At 59.0% G+C, this 25,839-nt stretch overlaps 1 protein-coding gene across 1 annotated transcript in view; it reads right to left on the bottom strand.

Moving 5' to 3' along the window:
• SCN4A (sodium voltage-gated channel alpha subunit 4) overlaps positions 1-25,839 on the bottom strand; it is a 46,874-nt gene that overhangs the window by 3,486 nt on the left and 17,549 nt on the right. The window contains exons 6-24 of the mRNA XM_084983947.1: positions 25,724-25,815; positions 23,326-23,622; positions 22,264-22,327; positions 21,437-21,578; positions 20,191-20,400; positions 19,419-19,572; positions 17,605-17,843; positions 15,603-15,776; positions 13,789-14,145; positions 8,433-8,912; positions 6,634-6,766; positions 5,809-5,963; positions 5,154-5,327; positions 4,931-5,053; positions 3,440-3,718; positions 3,117-3,170; positions 2,803-2,944; positions 2,177-2,274; positions 1,362-1,632 (exon numbers count right to left, since the gene is read on the bottom strand). Coding sequence (XP_084840073.1) covers positions 1,362-1,632; positions 2,177-2,274; positions 2,803-2,944; positions 3,117-3,170; positions 3,440-3,718; positions 4,931-5,053; positions 5,154-5,327; positions 5,809-5,963; positions 6,634-6,766; positions 8,433-8,912; positions 13,789-14,145; positions 15,603-15,776; positions 17,605-17,843; positions 19,419-19,572; positions 20,191-20,400; positions 21,437-21,578; positions 22,264-22,327; positions 23,326-23,622; positions 25,724-25,815 — 3,638 coding nt within the window. The remainder of the gene's footprint in view (positions 1-1,361; positions 1,633-2,176; positions 2,275-2,802; positions 2,945-3,116; positions 3,171-3,439; positions 3,719-4,930; positions 5,054-5,153; positions 5,328-5,808; positions 5,964-6,633; positions 6,767-8,432; positions 8,913-13,788; positions 14,146-15,602; positions 15,777-17,604; positions 17,844-19,418; positions 19,573-20,190; positions 20,401-21,436; positions 21,579-22,263; positions 22,328-23,325; positions 23,623-25,723; positions 25,816-25,839) is intronic.

Here is a 25,839-nt window from a genome sequence, read left to right as displayed (position 1 = left end):
AGAGGGCCAGGCTCCCTGCCAAGGCCGTTGGCAGATGCCGTAGATGAGAGTAAAGGGGAGGACAGCTCTGGTGTGTGACTGGGGGCATGTTACTTAACTGGATTGTGACTCAGTTTCCTCATTTGTAAAATGGAGGTGGAGTTCCTGTCGTGGCGCAGCGGAAACGAGTCCGAGTAGGAACCATGAGGTTGCAGGTTCAATCCCTGGCCTCGCTCAGTGGGTTAAGGACCTGGCATTGCCGTGCGCTGTGGTGTAGGTGGAAGACGAGGCTCAGATCTGGTGATGCTGTGGCTGTGGTGTAGGCCGGCAGCTATAGCTCCAATTGGACCCCTAGTCTGGGAACTTCCATATGCGGTGAGTGCGGCCCTAAAAAGACAAAAAAAAAAGAAAGAAATTAAAAAAAATAAAATGGAGGTGACAAAAGTACCTGCCTCAGGGCACTGCTATGCACAATTACTGAGCTAATACCTGTAATAGTGCAGCATCAGGCAAATAGTGGCTGATGGACAAACAGGAGCTGGTTACTCTCATAATTACACGGATGTACAAGCACTTCTGTGTGTGTGGATACAGCAACCATCACGGTTTTTCTCAAAGCGCATGGGCACCTGAGTGTGCATCTGCTGACCAGGTAAATGTCTTTTTTTTTTTTTTTTTTTTTGTCTTTTTGCCTTTTCTAGGGCTGCTCCTACACCATATGGAGATTCCCAGGTCAGGGGTCCAATCAGAGCTGTAGCCACCGGCCTACGCCAGAGCCACAGCAACACGGGATTCGAGCTGCATCTGTGACCTACACCACAGCTCACGGCAAGGCCGGATCCTTAACCCACTGAGCAAAGCCAGGGACCGAACCCGCAACCTCATGGTCCCTAGTCGGATTCGTTAACCACTGTGCCATGACTGGAACTCCAGTTTTGTTTCTTTTTTTTTTTTTTTGCTTTCTTTTAGGGTCACACCCTCAGCATATGGAGGTTCCCAGACTAGAGGTCCAATCAGAGCTGCAGCTGCCAGCCTACACCACAGTCACAGCCACGCCGGATCCAAGCTGCACCTGCAACCTACACCACAGCTCGCGACAACGCCGGATCCTTAACCTACTGAGCGAGGCATCCTCACGGATACGAGGTGGGCTCGTGACCGCCGAGCCCCAACAGGAACTCCCATGTAAATGTTTCGTGAGGTGTATTTACAATTGTGCAGGCGGGACAGGCTGCCTGGGAGCCTGCCGTATGTGCCTCCGTGCGCCAGGTGTAGCTGCCAGGTGCACATGCGGGGGAGGGGGAATGTGTGAGCGTGCCCGGCGCACGAGGAGGTGTGCGCGGACCCAGGACGGGAGCACCGCGGGGCCCGGCCGTGCTCACCCACGATGGACAGGATGACGACCACGAAGTCGAAGATGTTCCAGCCGACGGTGAAGTAGTACTGGCGGAGGGCGAGCATCTTGAGCAGGCACTCGCCCGTGAAGACGATGATGAAGACCATGTTGATGGTGTAGAGGATGTCCACCTTGAGCTGGCTCTGCTCGTCCGTCTCCACCATCATGGTGACCATGTTCAGGCAGATGAGCATCATGATGGTGATGTCGAACGCCTGCTTCGTCACCAGGTCGTACACCAAGCCCTGGATCTTGTTCTGCAGCCGGGACGCACCCGGGGCGGGGGGGCGGGGGGCCGAGGTCAGAGCCGGAGGGGCAGGAGGGCACCACGGGCACAGAGAGGGAGCCGGGGTCGGGGCTTGCGGGGGAGGCGGCCAGGGCAGGCGGGGGGGAGACCCGTCAGAGGAAGAGGCCGTTCCTCCCGCCTCCCTCGGGGACCTCTCCTGCCGGCGAGATCCCCCGGCCACCGCTCATCATCCTTCCCCCAAAGTCTCTGCTCATCCTCTTCCTCCCCCTGGGAGGGGCCCTCGCCCCGGAGGCCACCAGCGGAGTGGGTGAATGGACACTGGGGGGCTGCACAGGGCCAGGGGAGGGGTCCGCCAGGGGCCGGAGTCTATCAGGCAGCTGCAGCTTGTGCATAAAGGGTCTGTACAAAGAGGTGCCCCTCACGGCAGGGAGACCCAGCCGCATGCCAGGGACATAGACCAGCAGGCAGAGCTCAGGCTGCATTTTGGTCCCCTCCCAAAGAGGGGGCAAGAGCCTTGCATGGGCTGCAGGAGGAGGGGCCCCCAGAGCAGGTACCTGGGGCCGGGGAATGGGCTTCTGAGGCTTCTTGGAGCCAAGCTTCTTCATGGCGTTGTAGTATTTCTTCTGTTCCTCCGTCATGAAGATGTCTTTCCCTCCAAAGTACAGTGAGATGGGGCCCGTAAGGTTGGGGGGGTCCCTGTTCCCAGCTTCCAGGACCTCCCTACCTCTGCCACCACCCTTAAAGCAGCTCCCACCCCATCCCAGGGGCCTGGTGGGAGGGGGAGGTGAACCCGGAGGGGCCAGCGATGGAGGTCAAGGGAGGCAGGGGGAGGAGGACTGAGGGTCCAGAGGAGGGAGGGGAGAGGGGTGGGTGACGGAGGGAAGGGCCAGCACGGCCCCACAGCCCGTTTTGGGCCACCTTCCATCAATTTCTCATTGGGTCCTCAGAACGAGCCAGCAAGGGAGGCGGCATGCACCTGACTTTGTAGATAAGGAGACCCAGGTTCAGGGCAGCATGTCCCTTGTTCACGGTTGCCTGGTGGGATCTGAACCCAGGCTTGCTGCCTCGATCCCGCTGCCAGGGACAGCAGAGTAGGTGCAGAGGCAGCATGTGTGGCTCTAAGAAGGGAGGGAGGAGGGCGCCCGGTGTGGGGAGGGCCCGGGAAGGCCGGGCTGGATACTCATCTTCTTCTTCTGCTGGTTGAAGTTATCGATGATGACGCCAATGAAGAGGTTGAGGGTGAAGAAGGACCCGAAGATGATGAAGATGACGAAATAGAGGTACATGTAGAGGTTCACCTCGTACTGAGGCTGCTCCTCCTTCTGCAGAGGCCACAGCATGGGTCGAGGTGCGCTGGGTGCACCGGGGCGCACGCTGCCCGCTCCCCGCTCCCTGTCCCACTGGCCCATCCCCCCAGGCTGTGGGGTGTCGGGATGGGTCTGAGTCCTCTCCCCGGGCTCACTCACTAGCTGTGCCTCGGGGACCCGCACTCACCTCCCGGGAGTCCACAGCTGCGTACATGATGTCCATCCAGCCCTTGAAGGTGGCCTGAGAGAGTGTGGTTGGGGGGGGAAGGGGAGGGGGCTGCGTCTTGCTTCCATCATCCATGAGTTTCCCTCCCTGTCCCCATGGTCCTCCCCAGAGGCCGCTGGCCCAGAGCCCCACTGGGCAGGCAACAAATAGAGACCAGAGATGTCTAGACACGAGGTCAGGGACCCACAGCCTCACAAGGCACAGCAGTGAGCAGTGAGCTGGGTTGGGGAGTCGGGGAGACGCCTCCATCCCAGCCCCGTGCAGAGGCGACGGGTCACACTCACCACCTGCAGGAGGGAGAGGTAGCCCAGACCCACGTTGTCGTAGTTGACCTTGACGTTGAGCCAGCGGACCTGGCCGGTGTGCATCAGGCTCTCGCACTCGGACTTGTTGTTGACCTCGGAGATGTCGAACCTCTCGGAGGTGGTGGTGTTGATGCAGTAATAGAACTTGCCGGCGAACAGGTTGACGCCCATGATGCTGAAGATGAGCCAGAAGATGAGGCAGACGAGCAGCACATTCATGATGGAAGGGATGGCTCCTAGGAGGGCATTCACCACCACCTGGGGGCCGGGGCAGCGGTCATTGCCAGCTCTTCTCCCAGGCAGGTGGGGAGGGACACCCGGTCTCCTCTGGGAAAGGGCTCCCCACCCACTCTAACCAGCGGACCAGGCAGGGTTTGGCCTTGTTACCCAGGGAAGTCTTCCTGGAAGAGGGCCAATCTGAGCCAGGCCTGGGGAAGTCTGCCGGATATTACATGGGGTGGGGGGGTGAGCAAGGATGGGGTTAGGGGTTTGCCAGCCTGGTGGCTGAATAGGGCTCTCTGCTTGGCTGGAGCCATCAGCCCAGAGTGGGGGGCTGGGCTTCTCTGGAAGCAGCCCGGCCACGGCTCACCAGGCAGGAGACAAACACTCTTTCCTCGGCCCCCATAGGAAACTCAGTCCCCGTGACCCAGCCTCCTGCTCATCTGCTCACAGCATCAGAGACAAAGACCCAGAAAGGAAGCCAAGGGGGTCTTTGCAGCAGCAGGACCCTTGGGACTGGAGCCCTGGGCCCTGCCAGCCCTGGCGACCCAGGCCAACCTCATTATTTCAGGCTGTGCTGAACTTGACAATTGTCTGTTTCCAAGGAAAAGTCGCCTCCGGACCTCAGGCAAAGTGAGTGGCACAGGTTCGGTGATGCCCAGGGGCGCTCTCTTCTGGCCGGGGCACCAACCAGCTGTGCGTTCGGCCACAGCCAGGTCATTTCCCCCAGGGGAGAGGGGTCCCCAGTTCCGGTGAGGGGAGGACCCAGCGCGAGCTGGCCTCTCGCATGAGCAGAAGGGAGCCCCCAGGCTGCCTGCACTGCGGACCTGCGACCAGCTGTTTCACAGAGGTTTGTCCCTCCAAGTGGGTCTTGTCCCTAACAGACCCGCCTTGGCTGGGGAAGTCCCATTGGGCTTGCCCCAAACCTGAATTTACCTGTCACTTCCGCCCTCAAGGGCCTGAGGGAAGGGTGGGCAGGCTCAGAGCAGGTCTGAGGCTGCAGAGAGCCACCCATCCACTCGCAGACCTGCTTTCCTCCCTCTCCTCGCGGCCTCTGCTGCCCCCCAGTGGAGGCAGAGAAGAGCTCAGGAGAGGGGCTGAGGGCAGGAACGGGCACTTGGGCTGGTGTGGGAGGACGCCTGCCTCCCCCCAACCTGGCCTTTAGCCGTCCAGACACGCCCACAGCACCTTTCCAAGCGGTGGCTGCTCCCCCATCCTTAACCTGACGCAGCATCCCCTTGGGACACCCACCCTCATGCCCTCGAATCTGGACAGTGCCCTCAGGGGACGCAGAGCCCGCAGCGTCCTCAGGGATTTGATGGGTCCCAGCTCCGAGTAGCCCAGCCAGTTGGCCACCAGGCTGATGATGGAGACCTGTCAAGAGAGGGGGGCGGCGGTCAGGGAGCGCGGGGCGTCCCCGCCCCCGCTGCAAGGGCGGCCTCGGATCTGGCGGCAGGGCGGGGCGCAGACTCACGTCCACGATGAGGAAGTCGAGCCAGCACCAGGCGTTGGTGAAGTACACCTTGAAGCCGTAGGCCACCCACTTGAGCAGCATCTCTATGATGAAGACATAGGTGAAGACCTTGTCCGCGTACTCCAGGATGGTGCGGATGACGCGCCGCTGCTCGATGTAGATGTCCTCGAAGGCCTGGGGGCACCAGCAGGGCAGGGTGGCCACGGCCCGGAGGTGCCCCTACCCTGCCTGATGCTGCTGGTTCCCAGGGGTCTGGCCCTGGGGCCAGGCAGGGGGCAGGCTCCTTGCGGCCATCACAGGGGTGAGGTCCCGGTGGCGAGAAACCCCTCGGCTCCCCTTCCCCGGGCCTAATAAGAGTAACCCTTGATTGTCCGCTGGGGGGGGGTGTTACAGTGACACGTCCTGCCCCCCGCCATTCTCAGGGTCTCCCCCACCTGCCCCCTGGTTGGGACCTGGCAGCCCTGGGGTGCAGGGTCAGAAAGTTAATGCATCCTGTGACACATCCTGGAAGCACTGTGAGTTCTCTAGGATTCTCTGGCTTCAGGGCTGTCAGGCCTCATCCCTCTAAAGGTGTAGAAAGGACGGAGCCCTGGAGGGCCTGCTCCAGGCCTGGCCCTGCCTCTGCCCCCGCCCAGCCCCTTGGGGCGGCGCCTACCAAGGCTCCACTGCTGAGCAGGATCATGAAGACGATGAAGGTCTCGAACCAGTTGTGCTCGACGATCTTGAAGCAGGCCCGGCGGAGGGTCCACCACATCTTGCCTCGGCCCTGGGAGATGTCCACATAGAGGCAGGGAAAGCGCTGCACACAGGCTGGGAGGGAGGGCGGCAGGGGCACGGCGTCAGGGTCTGGGGGCATAGCCAGCCATTCCCGCTCCCTTCCCAGGAGGCACCCCCGCCCCCCCGCAATCCAACCACAGGCAAGATATTCCAGAGCCCGGGAGTGAGGGCCACCAGCGCAGGTACTATAGCTGTCAGCTGTCCCCTTCCGCCCCCTCCTCACCCAGGCAGCCTTCAGTCGGCGCAGCCCAGGCCCTCTGAGCAAACATGCTCTTGAAGGGCTAGACAGGCCTCTCTCGGGAAGAGGAAGCCGAGGAGAGCCTGAGAGTAGCCAATGCTGAGCACCTGCTCCGTGCCAGCCACACTCAGGGCTCTGTGGGGACTCCGCATGGCAGCCCGCAGGCCCATGCTGCCCTCACCCCCTGCACACATTGCGGGGGGCAGTGGACAGGGGCTGGAGGGCACCCCCGGCGCTAACACCCCTTTTGGGGGTTGTATTCTCCCCAGGAGAGGCAGGGCGGGGTAGCAGCAGGGGAAGAAGCCTCTGCCTGCTTTTGGTGATGCACATGTCCCCGAGATGTCCCCAAGGAGGGGACAGACTGGGGCTTTTGCCTCCCTGGGGCCCTGGCCTGCCCCTTATGGGGACTGCTGGGCTGGCGGAGGCACCCAGGGAGGTGGGGGTGCACACGTGGGCTGCCCTCACCCTCGGTGAAGCACTCCTCAGGCTGCTCCCCCTCAGGGTTCTCCTCGGCCTGTTCCTCAGGGTCCTCCTCGGGGGGCTTGTAGTCAGCAGTGCTGCAGACGGAGGAGTTCCCGTCGAGGGGCTGCAGCGGCTTCTGCAGGAGCCACAGGGTCACGTGACCCCTGGCTCCTCCCACCAGGTGGGGCCGAGGTCAAGATAGGAGCCGACTCATTCATTCATTCACTCAGCACTGGGCACTGCGCACCCCCCACCCCTGTGCGCAGAAGAAACAGAACCTGCCCTCGTGGCACTTAGATGTGGAGTGGGTGGGGAATGAGGCCTGGGGACAGAGGGGGTCAGGACAGAGCTGGGGCTGCAGATAACGGGCTGGCTGCGTGTGATGCCCCCAGGGTCTGAGCCTTCCTATCCTCAGGGTCTGTTTGGCAGAGGAAGTCAGAAAGAATGGAAATTTTTCTGCAGCTGAAGCCTGATGGGAATGGGTGGGGTGGGTGAGGCTGGTGCTCCAGTCTGGCCAGGCCTCCCCCGCCTCCTCCCGGTGCTGTTCCAGGCCGGCTGCCAGACGCCCAGCTTCCATTCCTCCAGGGGCCCCCCTCATGGCTTGGGGGGAGGCCCCTGAAGAGGAAGATGGAGCAGGTAGCCTGGGGGCGGCTCTCAGCGTGATGATCAGAAAACTAGGGAGAGCCTTGTGCCCAGTTGACAGAAAGGGAAACCAATGCACTGGGTGGTAGATCAGGCAGGGCACCCACTGATCCCTTGGCCCTACCTGTGCACCCCAACTCCCACGGTCCCCCAGGGAGCCTCTCTTGCGCCACTTGAGAGAGTCCCCGAGCCTTGGCCCTGGGCGCTGTCCAGCCCTCCTCCACCCCCACTGCTCCTCATACCGAGGTTGGTGCCACATTTCCCGGGGTATTTATAGCTTGGCAGGCACTCAGCTCCCTGGTAAGTCAGCGTGCCATGTATTTGCGGGGAAGAAGGAGTTAAGAGGTTTCAGGGCAAAGTTTATTCAGGCTCTGGTGCCCAGCCAGGCCCAGGGCTGATAGGGTAGGGGTGGCAGGAGGCCCTGCCCGAGCTTATGGGCTGGTCTGTGGTCCCCTGCCAGAGCTGGAGGGGGCGAGGGGGCTCAGAATCGCCTCCCCTGGGAGGCCTCACTCCTGGCCTCAGCCTGAACTTCTAGGGGTGACCGCCAGTGCCTCTTGCACCCTTGCAGGGGAGGGCACCTCAACCCAGCAGCAGGCCCCCTGTTCAGGCAGGGTGGGTGGGTCCCACTGAGGCTGGGCCCCAAACTCCACCGGGCCCCTGACCCCTTTCCGCAGAGTCTCCAGCCCACGCCCAGCACTTTGGCCCACCCTGGGAGGTGGGGTCTAAGCAGAATAGATGATTGGCAGGGGCTTCCAGCCCACAGTGCGATTAAGAGAGGCCTCCTCCGTTCCAGCCCTGAAGCGGAGATGCCACAGGTAAGAACATCCTGTCTCAGAGAGTCACCTGCAGGTGAGAGGCGACCCAGGTGGAATTACAGGGCAAGAGTGAAGGGAGGGGACTAGGGTATCAACTCAGGGGGGGCAGATCATACTATCGTAATAACAATCACGGATCAGAGAGAGCAGACTAGAGCTTTGCACACAGCCCCTCACCTAATGCTCACAGTGATACCATGAGGCAGGTACCATTACTCCATCATTTTAAAGATGGAACAACTAAGACTTGGAGAGGATTGGTGCCTTGTCCAAGGTCACACAGATATGTGAAGGCGTGTCTATCTGACCTCCGACCCCGGGAGCCGGGCCCTGCGACAGGCTCACCTTGACATCCTCAGGCTCCGAGAAGGTGTCAGTTTCCTCCTCTGTGGGCATCTCCAGGTCCGACTCCTCCGAGGCAATGGGCACGTGGATGGTCAGGTAGGGATTGTTGATGAAGTTGAGGTGGTCCAGCTCGATGCTGGGGGGAGGGCCGTCAGCCAGGCCCATGTGGTTCAGGATGTGGTTGTCCATCTTGAAGTCCTTGTCACCCTCCTCGGGTGGTGGCTCCTTCTTCTCATCCTCGGGGGCACTGTCCCCAGCCTCGACGGCCTCCCCGATTCCCCCGAGGCTGGGCATGATCTCCTTGGGGCTCAGGATCTTGCCGTGCAGCAGCCCCACCAGGAAGGCCTTGGCGAAGCCGATGCCCCACTTGATGCGGGCGATGGCGATCTGCAGGTTGTTCATCTCGCCATCCTCGTCCGAGGCCGCCAGGCTGTCGGCGCTGAAGGAGCTGAGCAGCAGGGCCAAGAAGAGGTTCAGGACCTGGGGAGCACAGGGAAGGGGCAGCCTGCACTCAGGCTCTAGGCCCCGGAGGGTGCCACCTTCAGCGGGCACACGGGTCCTTGGGACGCTAGATCAGACCTGTCCCTTGTGGGGTGAGAGACGCCCCCACCAGGATCCTCACCACTGCTCGTGGGGATGGGAAGTGCTCTCGCTCTCACTTTACAGATAAGGAAACTGAGGCTGGGCACAGGTGAGGACTCTGCTGACCAGGGCACCGGCAGGCCTTGGGGAGGCCCACTGGGTGACAGGGACTCTTTCTACAACCCTGTCCTTCACCTCCACTGATGGGGGCTACAGAACGCAAAACAGGGCTCACGTCGCCAAGCCTCCTGCACTTAGCGGGAGCCTGAATATTCTGAGCCTTCTTCTCTTGTCTGGTAAGTGGGACTTGTTGTTGTTGTCTTTTTCGGGCCACACCCGCAGCACATGGAAGTTCTCAGACCAGTCGAATCAGAGCTGCAGCTGCTGGCCTACAGCACAGCCACAGCCATGCCAGATCTGCACTATGTCTGGGACCTACACCACAGCTCACGGCAACACCGGATCCCTAACCCACTGAGCGAGGCCAGGGATCAAACCTGCATTCTCATGGATACTAGTCAGGTTTTTAACCTGCTGGGTCACAAAGAGAGAACTGGGTGGTAAGTGGGACTTTCAATAGACCCCGTGCTCCCCTGGGCTCTGATGCATGTCCCCTGAGGCTCTGGAAGGGGCGTGTGACCTACTGCTCTTCACTCCCTTGTCTTCCCTTGGGCTCCCTGCTCCGCCTGGCTCTCTTCTCATCTCCCCACTGAAATGGACTTAAGAGGTGCTGGTCTCCCCTCCCCTACCCCGGATTTTATTTCCCAGTGGACAGACGTTTACTGAGCCCCCCTCATGGGGTGCAGGAATAAGCAGCCTCAGTTTGCTCCCAGCCTAGAGAGAGACCTTTCATCGGATAATTACGACACAGTGGGTTTGCACAGAGCCGAGACTGGGGTGCACGGGCTTTGAACCCCACTTTACTAGCCGTGTGTCCTGTGGCAAATCACATCACTGCTCTGTGCCTCAGTTTCCTCCTCTGTACAACAGGGATGATCCCAGCACCTACGAGGCTGTGAGGATTAAAGGGTCAAAACAAGCAGGGCGCAGAGGGGGCACTCAAGACACGTTGGCTGCTATGTGCGCGATAATAGAAGACGCTACAAGGCATAGGGAGGAGTGCCGTCAACTGAGGCCGCCCAGAGTCCCAGAGAGGTCGGGTGACTTGCCTTAGGATGCACTGCACAGTGAGAAGTAGAATTCAAGTTTCCAGTCATTGCACTACAGTAGAGGACATTGCTTCCTTAGCCTGCAGTGTGAATGGCCACCCCGGAGGCTGTGCGATGCAGTGGCCCTGCCTCCCACAAGTCCACCCCCAAGGCGGTGAGGAGAAGAGTGAAGCCTGGTTGGGGTCTTAAGCGGGGATCCGGGTGTGTGAGTGGACATGAGGAAGAAGGGCCACCTGTTTTATGCCATTTTTTTTTGTTTTAAGTGGTTTTATTTAATTTTTTTAAATGGCTGCACCTGCGGCATATGGATGTTCCCAGGCTAGGGATCAGATCCGAACCAGAGCTGTGCTAACACTGGTTCCTTTATTTATTTGTTTGTTTGTTTTTTGGTTTTTTTTTTTTTTTTGTCTTTTGTCTTTTCTAGGGCTGCACCCACAGTATATGCAGGTTCCCAGGCTAGGGGTCCAATTAGAGCTGTAGCCACTGGTCTGCGCCACAGCCACAGTCACCCCAGATCCAAGCCGCATCTGCGACCTATACCACAGCTCAGGGCAACGCCGGATCCTTAACCCACTGAGCAAGGCCAGGGATCGAACCTGCAAGCTCATGGTTCCTAGTCAGATTCGTTAACCACTGCACCACGACGGGAACTCCAACACTGGTTCCTTTAACCCACTGTGCTGCACTAGGGGTTGAACTGGCACCTCCATAACAACCTGAGCCACCGTAGTCAGATTCTTAAACCATTGTGCCACAGCAGGAACTCAAATGCCATTTTCTATTACCCTCAGATTTTAGTGTTCTCAGGGGGTCCTGGAACCAATCCCCTAAGACACCAAGGGACAACGGTACATAGGATCCTGCCACCCTTAACCATTTTCTGCACGCATCTTACTGCCTGGCTTTCACTGGTGTCCTCCAAGGTCTTTTTGTCATTGTCTTAACTATCGAGTTGACATCTTTAAAAAAAATATATCTTGTCTATTGCAAATCTTCTCTCTCTGGGAGCATGAGCTGGGTGGATTCAGCCTCCTCCCAAGCCTTCTCAGTGCCCTTCTGCCTTTGCCCCCCACCAAAACATACAGGTCTGTCTTTCTCTCTCTGGGGGGAGGTGTCCAGTTGCCAGAAACACATCTGAGATGGGAATTAGCTGCTCTCTGGGTCAGCAGGGTTTGCACACGGCTCCTGCCTGGGACAGAAATAGCCGCCTCAGGCAAGGCGTGGGGGTGGGTTAGAGGAAGGGGGATGGACATTAAGATCCCCCCCGCCCGGGTGGAGGGGGACTAAGGGGTGGGTTTCCTACAAGAACATTTCCTTTGTTCCCAGTAGCCCCGAGGAGGTGCCTGAGCGCCGCGGACACAGGGGACCTGGGTCCCCACACTCCCTGGCAGGGTGCCCTCTGGCAGACAGTTGCTTCCAGGAGGCCTGGGAGGGTGGTGGGTGGGGACGGTGCCCAAGGAGCTGACAGTGTCGCCTCCCTGGCCGCTCAGCTCCCTTTGAGCAAAGTGGGAGAGCTGCAGAGCTGGGCCGGAAAACGGTGTTGGCAGAGAGAGCGTGTGTGTGTGCGCACACCCACGTATGTCCAAGAAGGGAGGGGGGCGTCACACACACACACACACACACACACACACACACACACACACACACATACACACAGTGGCAGTGCAGTGCAGTGCTTCCAGACTCTGGGGCCAAACTGCTTGGGTTCAAATCCTGCACAGGTTACTCTGTAATCTCCTTACGCCTTTGCTTTCTTGTCTACAACAGAGGTAAGAGGGCGTGTCCCTGATGGCGGGGTGGTGACACTAAGGTCAATACATGGAAAGTGCACGGAACGCTGAAGAAACACGGACAGAGGTCCGCTGTCACTGCTGCTGCTGCCGGCCTCGTCATTAGCCCTCTTGCTGCTCTTATTGGTGTGACTGTTATCGGAGTCACACAGACCCAGGTTCTAGTCCAGGCTCAGTTGCCCGCTAGCTGTGTGGCTCTCAGCCACGCCTCCTGGGAGCACGGCGCCAACATTACTTGCCTCACAGGTTGTCAACAGCATTAGGGATGATGCACGTAAAGCCCCCAGCACAGGAACCCGCACACGGCAGGAGCCCAGCACCTGGAGTGTGACATCAGTGGCAGGTACCTAAACTATCACTGCCCTCTGCCCCCCACGCCTATAGCATTTGGACTCTCCTGGCCTCGCAGGCCAAGCACTCTGCTAGGCACTTAGGTGCGTGTCAGGTAATCCTCATGCCCACCCAATGGAGTAGGTCACCATCACACCCATTTTCCAGATGAGAAAAACTGCGGCCAGAGAGAGAATACCTTCCTCAGGATTCCCTAATCAGCAAGTAGCAAAGTGGGGGCCTGAAAAGTTTTTGAGTTTATACATACAGACGGGACCCCCAGCAGGCCCTTTAAAAAGCCACTCCCAGGCCCTTACATCTGCCGTCACAAACTTCTACTCAGAGCTAGTTACCCCCACCCCGAATCCTGCCCCCAAGTTCGGCTACAGTATCTTCCATCTCCCTCCCCACTCCCCAAGACCCCCGTTCCAGGGAACAGCCAGCCTGGGTTCTCCTGCCTAGCTGTCCCCAGGGCCTTGAGACTCCATCCCCGATCCCCTCCTCAGTCAAGGTGACACCCCCTGCCACCAGTCTGCCCCTGTCCCCAGCGGGAGCTCAGCGATATCTGAGAAGCGCTGACCAAGCAGCTCAAGGATTCCGCAGGCCTTTGCAGAACATGGGGACGTGCATCTTCCCACCCGCCGTTGCCCGGGGTCAGCTTTGGCCACCGCAGGGGGCAGCTGGGCACAGCACTTGGGCAGGAGCGCCCCCCCACCCGAGAAGGGGAGGAGTCGCGCCCCGTCTCTTACTGGCCCCCACACCTCCTCCTCTGTACCAGCCCCACACCAGCCCTGAGCCACAGAAGGTGGCGGGATGGAGGCCGTTTACACCATCTCTGGATCCTCCCAGCGCCTGGGGCCTGATTCCCAGGACCAGAGGGCAAGAGGGTAGGCGGACAAAAAGGCCAGGAGGCCCCCCCATGTGGTGATGTGGTGCCTTTTTCCGGCACGGTCCGTCCTCCCAGCCACCCCCTGAGGTGCCCACCATTCCTTTTCCGCGTGAAGCTTGAGAACCCAGCCGAGCCGAGAGCAGCGATGTGTGGAAGGAGCTGGGCCCGGAACACGGGTCAGTCCGACGCTGGTTCTCATGTTACTTTACCCCAGGTCTCAACAGCACTACTCACGGGGTGGTCCCTGGACGGGCAGCAGTGCCGTCACCCCAAGCTCATCAGACATGCAGATTCCTAGGCCCCGGCTCAGAGCCGCTGCCTCTGACTCGGGGGGCGGGAGGGGCCAGGAATCTAGTGTTGAGACACTCCCAGGTGATGCTTAAGCAGGGTAAAATTGGGGGCCCCTCGGTGAAACCATATACAACTGCCATGTGGGGTGGGGGAGAGGCAGCAAAGAGTCAGGCCTCGGCTGTGTCGCACAGCGCGACCTCATAGGAAAAGGGCGGATTTCAAGGACTTAAAGGCCTGGGGACACGTCTTGGGCGCTGGGACCTCCCGGGCAGGGGCGGGGGAGACACCCGGCCGGCCCCACTCACCACCAGGTTGCCGATGACCATGACCATGAGGAAGACCGTGAGGCACATGGCCTGGCCGGCCACCTCCATGCAGTCCCACATGGTCTCGATCCACTCCCCGCACAGGATGCGGAAGACGATGAGGAAGGAGTGGAAGAAGTCGTGCATGTGCCAGCGGGGCAGGCTGCAGTCCGAGGCGATCTTGCACACGCACTCCTTGTAGCTCTTGCCGAACAGCTGCATGCCCACCACGGCGAAGATGAACACGATGATGGCCAGCACCAGCGTCAGGTTGCCCAGCGCCCCCACCGAGTTGCCGATGATCTTGATGAGCATGTTCAGCGTTGGCCACGACTTGGCCAGCTTGAAGACCCGCAGCTGCCAGGCAGTGGGGAGCGCAGGGGCCGGTGAGGCCCGGGCACCCCCGGCCCAACCCCGAGGGAGCCCCATCCTTACGGGAGAGAACGCTGTTGAACGGCCTGAACCCCCACCCATCGAGGGAGGCGAGGCCTCAGGTGACCTCTCTGTTAAATGGGGGTGCTCACATCCTACCACCCCATCCTCTTTGTGTGATCAAAAGAAAAAGAGTCTGGAGTTCCCGTCGTGGCGCAGTGGTTAACGAATCCGACTAGGAACCATGAGGTTGCAGGTTCCGTCCCTGGCCTTGCTCAGTGGGTTAAGGATCCGGTGTTGCCGTGAGCTGTGGTGTAGGTTGCAGACGCGGCTCGGATCCCACATTGCTGTGGCTCTGGCATAGGCCGGTGGCCACAGCTCGGATTAGACCCCTAGCCTGGGAACCTCCATATGCCACAGGAGCAGCCCAAGAAATCAAAAAAAAAAAAAAAAAAAAAAAAAAAAGAAAAAGAAAAAGAGTCTGGATGGAGCAGCTAGAGACTCACACTAAGTGAAGGAAGTCAGAAAGAGAATGATAAATACTGTATGATATCCCTTATATATGGAATCTAATATACAGCACGAATGAACCTGTCTGCAGAAAAGAAACAAACTCACAGACACAGAGAGCAGACGTGTGGTCGCCAAGGGAGTGGGATGGACTGGGCATCTGGGGTTAGCAGATGTGAACTTGCATTTGGGGTGGATAAGCAACGAGAGCCTGCTGTATAGCCCAAGGAACTCTTATCTAATCACTTGTGATGGACCGGGATGGGGATGATGGGAAAAAAAGAATGTATATAAACGTATAGCTGGGTCACTCTGCTGTACAGCAGAAATTGACAGAACATTGTAAATCAACTATAATAAAAGAAAAAACAGAGTCCTTCTCTCTTAAAGATAACAGACTGAAGTATCTGCAAGTGAAAGAAGAGGTCAGGATTGGCTTTGACATACTTCCCCTCTAAAAAGTGGGGGCACAGATAAAACAAGACGGGGGACTGTTGATGGCTGGTGGAGCTGGGTGATGGGTACGCAGAGGTTCATCTTACCTTCTCTCCACTTTTGTGGATGCAGGGAAGGTCCCTATGGGGTGGTGGAAAGGATGCTAACTTGGAGTCCCAATTCTACTGCTGACGCCCTTCCTGAGCCTCAGCTTTCAGGTCTGCAATATGGGCTGAAGTCCCACCCCCACGGCTGCCCGAGGTCACTTAGGAGTCAAGCCCAAACGTCAGCTCCTGGACTGTCACTTTGGTCCCGCAGCAGCACTGTGTGATAAGGAGTGGGGGCACCTTTCTCCCTTTTTCGGGCAAGAAAGGCGGAGTGGCGGGCCCAAGAGCGGGGGCGGGGGCAGGGGGCCTCGGTCCCTGCCCTTTGGCTTCTTGGGGGTTTCTCCTCCTGTCCTCACCCCTCCTCAGCCCAGGGCCCGAGGCCTCACGCACCAGACGGAAGGATCGGAGCACGGACAGCCCCTGCACGTTGGCCAGGCCCAGTTCCACGAGGCTGAGGGTGACGATAATACTGTCGAAGATGTTCCAGCCCTGCTGGAAGTACTCGTAGGGGTCCATGGCGATGAGCTTCAGCACCATCTCCGCCGTGAAGATGCCCGTGAAGACCTGCGGGGTGGGGTGCAGCCTGTCACAGAGCCTCAGGGCCACGGGGCCTTCAGGGTCCCCCAGCTTCGGGCAGAGGCTGAGGAGCCCAAGGGGAGGGCGACGGAGCCCCAAGGCGGGCAGGCAGTGGTACCCGGGGCCCACAGGTGTGTGGATGTGAGCACGTGAGGAGCGGAACGGCCATGCCAAGGACAGAGGGGGCACCACCCAGAGGCCGTGGTCCATCCCTCCCTGGCCTTGTGACAAAGGGAAAAAGCCTCCGCCGCCTCCTCCAGCCCTGCCCCACCCTTCCCAGTGCCCTTGCAGTCTCTCCAGGAGGGTGAATGGGAAGGATGGGAAGGGTGAATGACTTCCTGGGGCCTCACCCCAATCCCAGTACTGTTGGACACTCAGAGCGCCCTGTGGTTCACGTTATGATCTCATCTGGATCCCAGTCTCTATGAGGTTGGACGGGATTATCACGCTTGTCCCAGAGATGAGAAATTGAGGCTCGGGGACCTCAGCAGCAAGCTCTCGGTCGCGCTGCCCACATGGGGATGAGTCAGGTCTCATACGCAGGTCTCGGGGTGCTTTGTTCAGTCTCCTGTGTCTAGACCCTACAGCCTCTCTACCCTGGTTGGCAGGGGTCCCAGGACCCAGAAAATCTTGGTGGACTCAGAAATCCAGGGCAAAGGCCAAAAAGGGGCGGAGTGGAGGCTCAATGGGAAGCCAGAGCTGGCCCCTCATAACCCCGGGCTCACTGTCTGAGGGCTGCAGAGCCCCTGAAAGCTCCCTGGGCACGGTGCCCCTCCTGCTGGGCACAGCTGCCCCGGGGCCACAGCCTGCCTGGGCACATGCTGAGCCCCACCCAGGAGCTGTCCCTGGCCATAGCAGGTGCCCAGACGGCAGCAGAGTGTGGGCAGGGGGTGGGCCAGCCGCCGGCTGGGCCCATCACGCACACCCCAGCAGCTGCACCAGGAGGCCTGAGCACACCCGTGCCCCTCCTGCCCAGTCTGGCCACGGCTGCCTCAGGCATCCCCATGGGACAGACGCGTCTGCTTGCCTCGCAGGCTGGGGAGTCCAAGGTCTGATTCCCGTGCCACCCACACAGTCTTTGTTCTGCCCCAGGTCCCCGTCCTACTCCTCCTGGACTCCCCTCACCCACAGGGTTGGGGACGCATCCTTCCCATTCACCCTCCTGGAGAGACTGCAAGGGCACTGGGAAGGGTGGGGCAGGGCTGGAGGAGGAGGCGGCGGCTTTTTCCCTTTGTCAGGCTCCACCGGGGCTGGCAACGAGGTGCTAATGCTCCTAATGGGCAGGGATAAGCGGGCGGATCAGTGCGTGTCAACAATAGTGGAGCAGAAAGGGCTGGAGAGGGAGCTGGCCTGGTCCTGCTGGAGAAAGGGCAGCGGGCAGGGGGGCTCAGGGCCGGGGGACAATGCCCTGCAGCCTCCAGGGTGAGCTGGGGCCTCTTGGGCCTGTGTGCCCATGGCTCTCTGTCCCCACTTCCGGGTCCCTTGTCCCTCTCAGTTAGGCCCACGACAACCTCTGAAAGCAGAGAGACTTGCCGTCCAGCGCCCCGCCTGGACCCCAGACCCCTGGCGTCCCGATCTTAAGAGGTCATCCCCACTCCTCCTGCCCCAGATACCCTGCAACCCAGACTCCCCCGTCCCATGGATCACCCCATGCGCCTCTCTTGTGTGTCAGCTCGTGCCCCCATATGCTCCCATGCTGGGAAAGCCACCCCAGCCTGTCCCTTTTATGCCCCTAACAGTGCCCCAGACTGCCACACAGCCCATCCGCCCTGAGGCCCCTCTCCTGCCCTGCCCAGGAAGGCCCACCCCTCCCTACCAAGTTGCCCACGGTGAGGACGGCGTCAAACTCCTCGGTCATGGGGTAATGCTCCATGGCCATGAAGAGGGTGTTGAGCACGATGCAGATGGTGATGCCCAGGTCCACGAAGGGGTCCATGACAATCAGGTGGATGATCTTCTTGAACTTCATCCAGGGGCCGCAGCAGTTCCATATGAGCACTTTGTGGGAGCACTTGTACCACCACGGTGGGCACTTCTGGTGGGCCTCTTCCAGCTCTGGGAGTTGGTGGGAACAGACCCCTGAGGAGGATCCCGCTCACCTGCTCCTGCCGCCCCCTAGATCTTTGGCCGCACCTTCCAAGCCCCGGCCCTTAGAGCTCCAGCCCTCAACCCCCCACCTCTCAGTGGGTCACCCTCAAGACCCACCCTTCTAGGCACCACCCACCCAGCCCCTCAGGGCCCCACCTTCCAAAGCCCTATGCCTTCACCAACCTGCAAAAAGCCACGCCCTCAGCAGCCTTACCCCAGGCCCCTTCTCCCCATGCTCCAGTTCAGCTCCACTCTCCTAGCTCACCCCGCAAGGCTGTGATGGGGTGACCCCCATCCCCCACTTGGGGCCCAGGACTGCAATCTTGACAGGGGAGATGCCGCATCTTGGGAGGGGCCCGAGAGCCCCCAGCGAGAGGCAGCAGGCCACTGCGGGGTGAGGGGGGGAGGAAGGTGGGGGGAGTTGGGTCCCAGTTCTACCTGCTGCAGGCTGCTACCCCTCCCCACTGAAGGCTCTCCCTCCCCTGCCAGTTTGCAGCCCTTCCAGACAGACTGTCCCCAGTCAGTCCTTCCTCTATCAGGGTAGCTTTCTGGAAACATCCCCTGTTCTTGCCACTCTAGCTTTAACCCCCTGGGGCTCTGTAAGGCCCGTGGATGGCGTGATCTCATGTAATTACCACCAGAAATGTGTAAGTATATTAGTGCCCCTCATGTCAAAGATGAAGAAAGGGGACTGGAATCCGGGGCAGCCCCATGGAGACCTGGGTTTGAGGGCATGACTGGGGCACCCCAGAGATGGGGGCGGCTGAGCCTCATTCTCACCCAGGCATTAGTAAACCGAATGTCTCAAGGGCTGCAGGTTCTGGTCTGATGGTAACACCCCCACCCCCAGCCCAGGTATTGCTGCAGGGGCCCCTAGAGGTTTGCAAAGTCCTCCAGGCCCTCCAAGTCCTTCCTGGCACAAGGCAAGACACCAGGGGAGGGGACCAGATCTCTTTATGTCAATTTCCTTGCTTCCTCTCTTTCTGGCCTCCGCCTTCTCCCTCCCTCCTTCCCTCTCATCCATCCATATACCCGTGTCTCTTCCCATTCATTCGTCTTTCAGCCCACCCACCCGCCCATCCCTCCACCTCTCCATCCATCCCCCTATCTATCCACCCTCTCCTCTACCTTCTCCCAGGCTCCTCCCGAGGCCTGGGGGGCAGCCTGGGGGTCTGAGGAAGTGTGTGACTCTATCTCGGTAGAGTTTGGCCTTTGCCCTTTAACTTTGACCCAGAAGCTATTTGAGGAACAGGATCTCCAGTTTCCGGAACATGGAGCCTTCCTGGTTAGTGTTATTATCCCATCCTTCCCCACTGCCTTGGCAGCCCCCAAGGCCCTCCCGGAAGCCCCCGGTTCCCGCCGCACCCTGGCCTTGCAGCCAGCACTGGGCCAGGTGAAGCCAGGACTATATTTATCCCGGCCATTTCTTCGATGCCAATATTAAGTTACTGCCCTGAAGCTGGGCCCAGCCAGGCCCCCTCCCCCCATCCCGGGAGCCTGACAGGCAGAGCGGGAGCGGGGACACGGATGCCGGGCCCTCACCTTCCATAGCATCTGAGATGCCGCTGTCTGCGCTGCAGCTCGGCCTCGGGGGCCCCTTCTCCCCCACCGATGTGTCCAGGCTGCCGTTGCAGTCTTTGCCGCGGGCTGGGTCACCATCTGCCTCCCCGCCTTCCAGAGCCTGGGCGGCCTTGGCCTGTGGACCAGCAGGGGGCATGGGCATAAAGTCCATCCCTGAACCACGGGCAAGGACCGACGGACTCTCAGAGCTTCTTTCTGAGTCCTTCAGGCTGGGGGCCCCCTCTTCTTAGCCTGCGCTCAGCCTAGTGCAGGTAGCGGTGGCACCACTCATTGGGGTGGGGGGGTGGGTGCTGACAAGGAAGGGACTGAGGACTGACCCTCCCCCCTCTCTAAAGCCTTGACTGACGCTGCGCTTCATGAGATGATGGGTAAATGTGCGGCTGCTCCCTGGGGGCTCATCAAGACCCGCCCCCCCCTCCCTTATCATCAACCCATACGCTGCCCGTAAAGAATCATAACATCCTAAGTGTTTGCGCTGGAAGGCTGCTCCAGGTTTGGATACTTGAGAGCAGATTCCTTGTTACCTATGGGGAAACTGAGGCATGAACGGCAAAATACTCTTTCTCCTGCCTGGATGCCTCCGTCCCCACCAAAGCTCTAACCAAGCCTTCTGCTCCCCCTCCCCTGCCTGGCAGCCCCTACGCCACGCCTCTCCCTCCCGCTCAGCCTGTCCAGGAGTACCCAGGCTGAGGGGCAGGGAGGTCCCTGGATCCTCCTCTCCCTGAGTTCAGACCTTCTCCTGCTCCTCCTGCTGCTTTTTGAATTTCTCCAGCATCTGCTGAAACTCTTCTTCTTTCTCCTGATCCTCGGCCAAGGTGGCCTCGTTCTGCTCCGCATACGCCATGGCCACCACCGCCAGGATCAGGTTGATGAGGTAGAAGGAGCCCAGGAAAATGATGACCACGAAGAAGATCATGTAGGTCTTGCCGGCAGCTCGGAGGGTCTGCGCGTCGGGGAGGGAGAGGAGTGTCCCAGGGCGGCCGGGCTGCTTTGACTCACACCCGCTCCACACACCCATTGCCCAGACAGGTAAACAGAGAGGGACCCTCACAGAGACTGGCGACCTGAGGACCTTTGAGACAAACTACGGCCATCCTTGGCCAACGGAGCCACATTCTAGGGAGCGTCAAAATATGTACTTGGGACCCAGATTTTCCTGGTCTCCTGGCTCAAGAGCCCTGAGGAGCCCAGCCAGACATCCTGAGATCAGAGAACCAGGATGAAAAATGGGGAACGTGGGCTTTGGGATCAGCTGGTCCCACGGTGCTTGGCATCTAGTAAGAGCTCAGCACAGAGCAGCTCTTGTTACCACTGCTCTCATTAACATCTTCAGTGTTAGAAACGGCACCAGGGACCAGAAGGCTCTGTCCCTTGTTTCAGACTCAACAGTGCTCCCGCCTGCAAAGAGTGTAAGTAAATAACTGTATGAGCAGAGTTGGGTTTCTTTTCTTCTTTTTTTTCCTCTCTCTTTTTAGGGCCAGACCTGTGGCACAAGGAAGTTCCCAGGCTTGGGGTCAAATCAGAGCTGCAGCTGCCGGCCTATGCCACAGCCACAGCAACGCCGGATCCAAGCCGCACGTGTGACCTACACCGTAGCTTGCGGCAATGCAGGATCCTTAACCCACTGAGCGGGGCCAGGGATTGAACCCACATCCTCATGGATACTAGTCGGGCTCTTAACCTGATGAGCCACAATGGGAACTCCCCCAGAGGTGCATTTCTGAGCTGCCCTACCAGTTCCTGTGAAGCCTGGGAGTTTACGCTCGGCCCAGATCTCAGCTCCCGAGGCAAGGGAAGGAAGGAAAGCCCGGCGTTCAGATCTGGGCTGGCGCCCAGCATTGGAGGCCCCTGAGCACCCGGATGTCGGGGCGGTGAGGGGCTCCCATGGAGGAAATGGCCTCCCTGCCCTGCCCTGAGGAGGCTGCGGAGATAGAGAGAAGTGGCTGGAGGGATGCCGTGCAGGATGGGGACAGCTGTACCAGCTGGAAGAGGTTTTCCCAGTAGTCCTGTGTCATGAGGCGGAAGAGCGCCAGGAAGGCCCAGCTGAAGGTATCGTAGCTGGTGTAGCCGTAGTTGGGGTTCCGCCCTGCTTTAATGCATGCGTAACCCTCGGGGCAGTGCCTGGAGAGAGGAGGCTGGTTTTAGGGAGAAAAGAGAGCTCCAGCGGGGGGACAGATGGAGGGACCCCCAAGAAAAAAATGCCCTTTGGCCTTACCTGTGTCCCCCAAACAGGAAAATGTCCCACCCGTGCCCATGAGTATTCTTTTTATTTTTCTTTCCTTTTTATTTATTTATTTATTTTGTCTTTTGTGGGGCACAACCATCGCATATGGAGGTTCCTAGGCTAGGGGTCGAATCAGAGCTGCTGCTGCCGGCCTGCGCCACAACCACAGCAATGCAGGATCTGAGCCGCGTCTGCGACCTGCACCATAGCTCATGGCAACGCCAGATCCTTAACCCACTGACCAAGGCCAGGGATCAAACCCACATCCTCATGGTTCCTAGTTGGGTTCGTTAACCACTGCACCGCGACAGGAATTCCCATGAGTATTCTTTTTAAAATGTAAAATTAAAAAAAAAATTATTTGTGGCTGTTGCAGGCAGCAGCTTGATGTGGGATTTCAGTTCCCAGGCCAGGGACTGAACCCTGGCTGCTGCAGAGAAAGCGCCGAGTCCTAACCACTCGACCACCACCAGGGAACCCCCTCCCATGTGTATTCTTTACACTCCCACCCACCCCAGGTCCTGGTCCCTCATCATCCCACACCTTCCGACAACCCTCCGTGCCCGCTTCCCCTTCACTCACCCGGCGTCACTGCTGTTCCCACAGAGCAGGGCATCACTGGATCCCTCCAGGAAATAGAAGTTCCCTTTGGGAGTCAGAGGCCACAGAGGAAACATGTCATCACACGGACACCGTGGCCCACATGCACCAAATGGATGTTTTTGGGTGCCTCCTGCCCCCCCTCCTTTAAGGGCAGCCCCGAGTTCTAAGGTGTCTGGCTAGATACGCTGCCTTGTCAGCTCAGTACCCAGCGTGGGAGGCAGCAGGGGCACAGAGGGAGATGGGAGGAGCGTGCACGCGTGTGTACAGGGCTACCATGTGCCTGCTCGGGACCCCTCGTGGAGAGGTGAGCGAGGTGGGGGGATGGCTAGAATCCAGGTGCCAGGTTGAAGAAGGGGTACCGTTTTCGAATCTGCGAGAAGACGCAGCATGGACTACTAGCAGCTTAATGAGAATGTTGTGTGTGTGAGTGCCTGGCAGTGGTCCTGCCATGGTGTGGGCATGTGGTGTGATGAAGGAGACGAAGGACTATGTCGGTTAGGGACTAGGGACTGTTGCTTTTTTGTTTTTGTTTTTTAGGGCTGCACTGGCCGAATATGGAGGTTCCCAGGCTAGGGGTCTATGTGGAGCTGTTGTTGCAGGCCTACGCCAGAGCCACAGCAACGCCAGATCCGAGCCGCATCTGCAACCTACACCACAGCTCATGGCAATGCCAGATCCTTAACCCACTCAGTGAGGCCAGGGATTGAACCCGCAACCTCATGGTTCCTAGTTGGATTCATTTCTGCTGTGCCACAATGGGAACTCCAGGACTGTTGCTTTTTATAGCAAACGCTCCAGGCTTTTCAAAGCAATCTGGCATCTGTCATGACACAAACCCTTGGAGTCGGGTCCTGCTGTCTCCCTTTTACAGGTAAGGATGCTGAGGGTCAGGGAGATGAGACGGCTTGTCAGAGGTTCCCCAAGCTGGTAAGTGATGGATTTACCCTCAAGTCTTCTCCGTGCTCTTTATGTCCCAGGGGGCTGCCACAGGGGCTGGGAAAGACCCCGCTGCCACCCCCGCCCCCGCATCTCTGTTCTCACCTTCATCACTGATGTAGGCATCCCAGTCAAAGGTAGAGTTGCTGATCCACGTGTCATTGCCGGACCATGTGTCATTGCCATACCACGTGTCATTGCCGGACCACATGTCATTGCCGGACCACGTGGTGTTGGTGTCGTTGAAGGGCGGGGGCCAGCGCACGCACTTCTGCCGGAGGTTTCCCATGAAGAGCTGCAGCCCCACCAGGGCGAAGACGCTCAGGCAGAAGACGGTGAGGATCATCACGTCCGACAGCTTTTTCACCGACTGGATCAGGGCCCCCACAATCGTCTTCAGCCCTGACCACAGACAGAGGGGGCGAGCATGGCGGTGAGCGGGGCGGGTGATCACTCACGGACTCGGTCCTACCCCAGCCTCCGCCTGCTCCAACTCCTCCAAGCCTGACGCTCCAGGCTTTTCAAAGCAATCTGGCATCTGTCATGACACAAACCCTTGGAGTCGGGTCCTGCTGTCTCCCTTTTACAGGTAAAGATGCTGAGAGTCAGGGAGATGAGGCGGCTTGTCAGAGGGTCCCCAAGCTGGTAAGTGATGGATTTACCCTCAAGTCTTCTCCGTGCTCTGTATCTCACAGGGGCCACTAGTTCCCGGAAGCCCTCCCAAATTAGCCCCGTTCTTCTCTGATGACCCCCTCTGTCGGGAGCCTTTGGATGGCCACGGAGTCTCAACCCCTACAAGAATGGACTAGACTTTGCAGGACAAGCAACACACACGCAGGCCAGCTTAATGCATGTCGCTAAGTCAGCACTCCCAATGCATGTTCCTTTGAGCACCAATCTCTCTAGCTGGGCCCTTAACAAAAGGGATTGAGTGACGCTTGGGAAAGGCTGAGCTGTGTAGACTTCTCCAGGAGAGTCCTCAGGTGGATTCTCCTATCAAAGGCTCGGAAAAGTCTTACAGAACCAAACGATACGATGTCTCCTCATTTGACCACACAACTCTTTTTTCTTATAACCCCTGTTAACACCCAGGGAAGAGCAGGCTTCCCTCGGAGACACGCTACACAGACGGCAGCATCCCTGTATTCTGCGGCTCTGGATGGGCCGAGGCATAACCAAATCAGGTGGAAATCCAGGCTCAGATTCCATCACTTATGGAAGAGCCGCAGCTTCTTCCTTGGGCCTAAACAGATTGTTTTTGCTTCCATACCAGCGCTTCTCCTTTTTGTCTTCTGACATGAAAACAGATGCTCAGCAGCCTCCTCATAAACCACCCCCACACCCCAAGCGCTGAGGATGCTGGCAGCCCGGCACCGGGGAAAGGCCTCACGGCCTTGACCTCAGTAAGCACATCGTATTGTCCATCCTCAGCTGCGCCATGAGGGCTTTGGACCAGAGGGGAACTAAGGTGCTTTCGGGCACTAAGCCTTAACGGTTTCCGCTCCTCCTAGGGTCTCTGCTCCATGCCGTTTCAGATCGTCTTTCTCGCCTGTAATGAACCTTCTCCAGTTTCTGCACATGCTTTTCTGAGGGTCTAGATGATCCGGATTCTATTTATTTCGTGCCTCTTCTTTTTTTTTTTTTTTTTTTTTTGTCTTTTGTCTTTTTGCTATTTCTTCGGCTGCTCCCACGGCATATGGAGGTTCCCAGGCTAGGGGTCCAATCGGAGCTGCAGCCACCGGCCTACACCAGAGCCACAGCAATGCAGGATCCGAGCCGCGTCTGTGACCTACACCACAGCTCACGGCAACGCCGGATCGTTAACCCACTGAGCAAGGGCAGGGATCGAACCCGCAACCTCATGGTTCCTAGTCGGATTTGCTAACCACTGCGCCACCACGGGAACTCCCTCGTGCCTATTCTTGATGCATTCCTTTGGAATTGCCTCGGCCTCCTTGCTCCATGTGGCGTGCTCGTTATGGACCCCCAGGGCTGCGACTTTCTGTCACTACTTCCCCCGGCGTCTCTCAAGCGGAGGTCTCTGCTCCACCCAGTCTGCTTATTTAACACGTAGACCATGTGCCAGGCCTGGTTCTAAGCATCTCTTTACCAAGGCTTCGAATCTCCATAAAGAGCCAGCGAGTGGGACTGTTCTCATCCACACTGTACAGCTACAGAGACGGAGGCAGACAGGGTAAACCATGTGCCCGAGGTCAAAGTTCGGAAGTGGCGGAAGTGGGAATTGAACCCGGGCAGTCTGGCTCCAGAGTCTGTGCTTTACCACCGCAGTGTGCTGCCCCTCAAAGCCCACCCTCCCACTGGAGCCCCTTCTCCTCTCTGGTCACAGGGCCCCCTCTGTGCCCAGGCTTTGGTGTGGGTCCTACACTGCCTGGGAGGGTGCTGACCCGGGGTCAGGCTCCGGGAAGGTGAGAGCCAGGTTCCAGGCCTGGGTGTGCAGGGCGGCCGGGGGGCCCGGCAGAGGGTCCCTGCCCCTCGCCCGTACCTGGAATGACCGTGATGGTCTTCAGGGCCCGCAGCACCCGGAAGGTTCTCAGGGCTGAGATGTTGCCCAAGTCCACGAACTCCGTCAGGTACCTGGGTGGGGGTCGGGCGAGGGCT

The sequence above is a fragment of the Sus scrofa genome, chromosome 12 (assembly GCF_054392235.1).
Source record: "Sus scrofa isolate SSC_HxYL_T2T_F1_AM1 chromosome 12, Sscrofa_HxYL_maternal_Yorkshire_Landrace_v2.0, whole genome shotgun sequence".
Taxonomy (NCBI): Eukaryota; Metazoa; Chordata; class Mammalia; order Artiodactyla; family Suidae; genus Sus; species Sus scrofa.
Note: the sequence above shows the minus strand (reverse complement) of the source record. Positions and strands in the feature narration are given on the sequence as shown.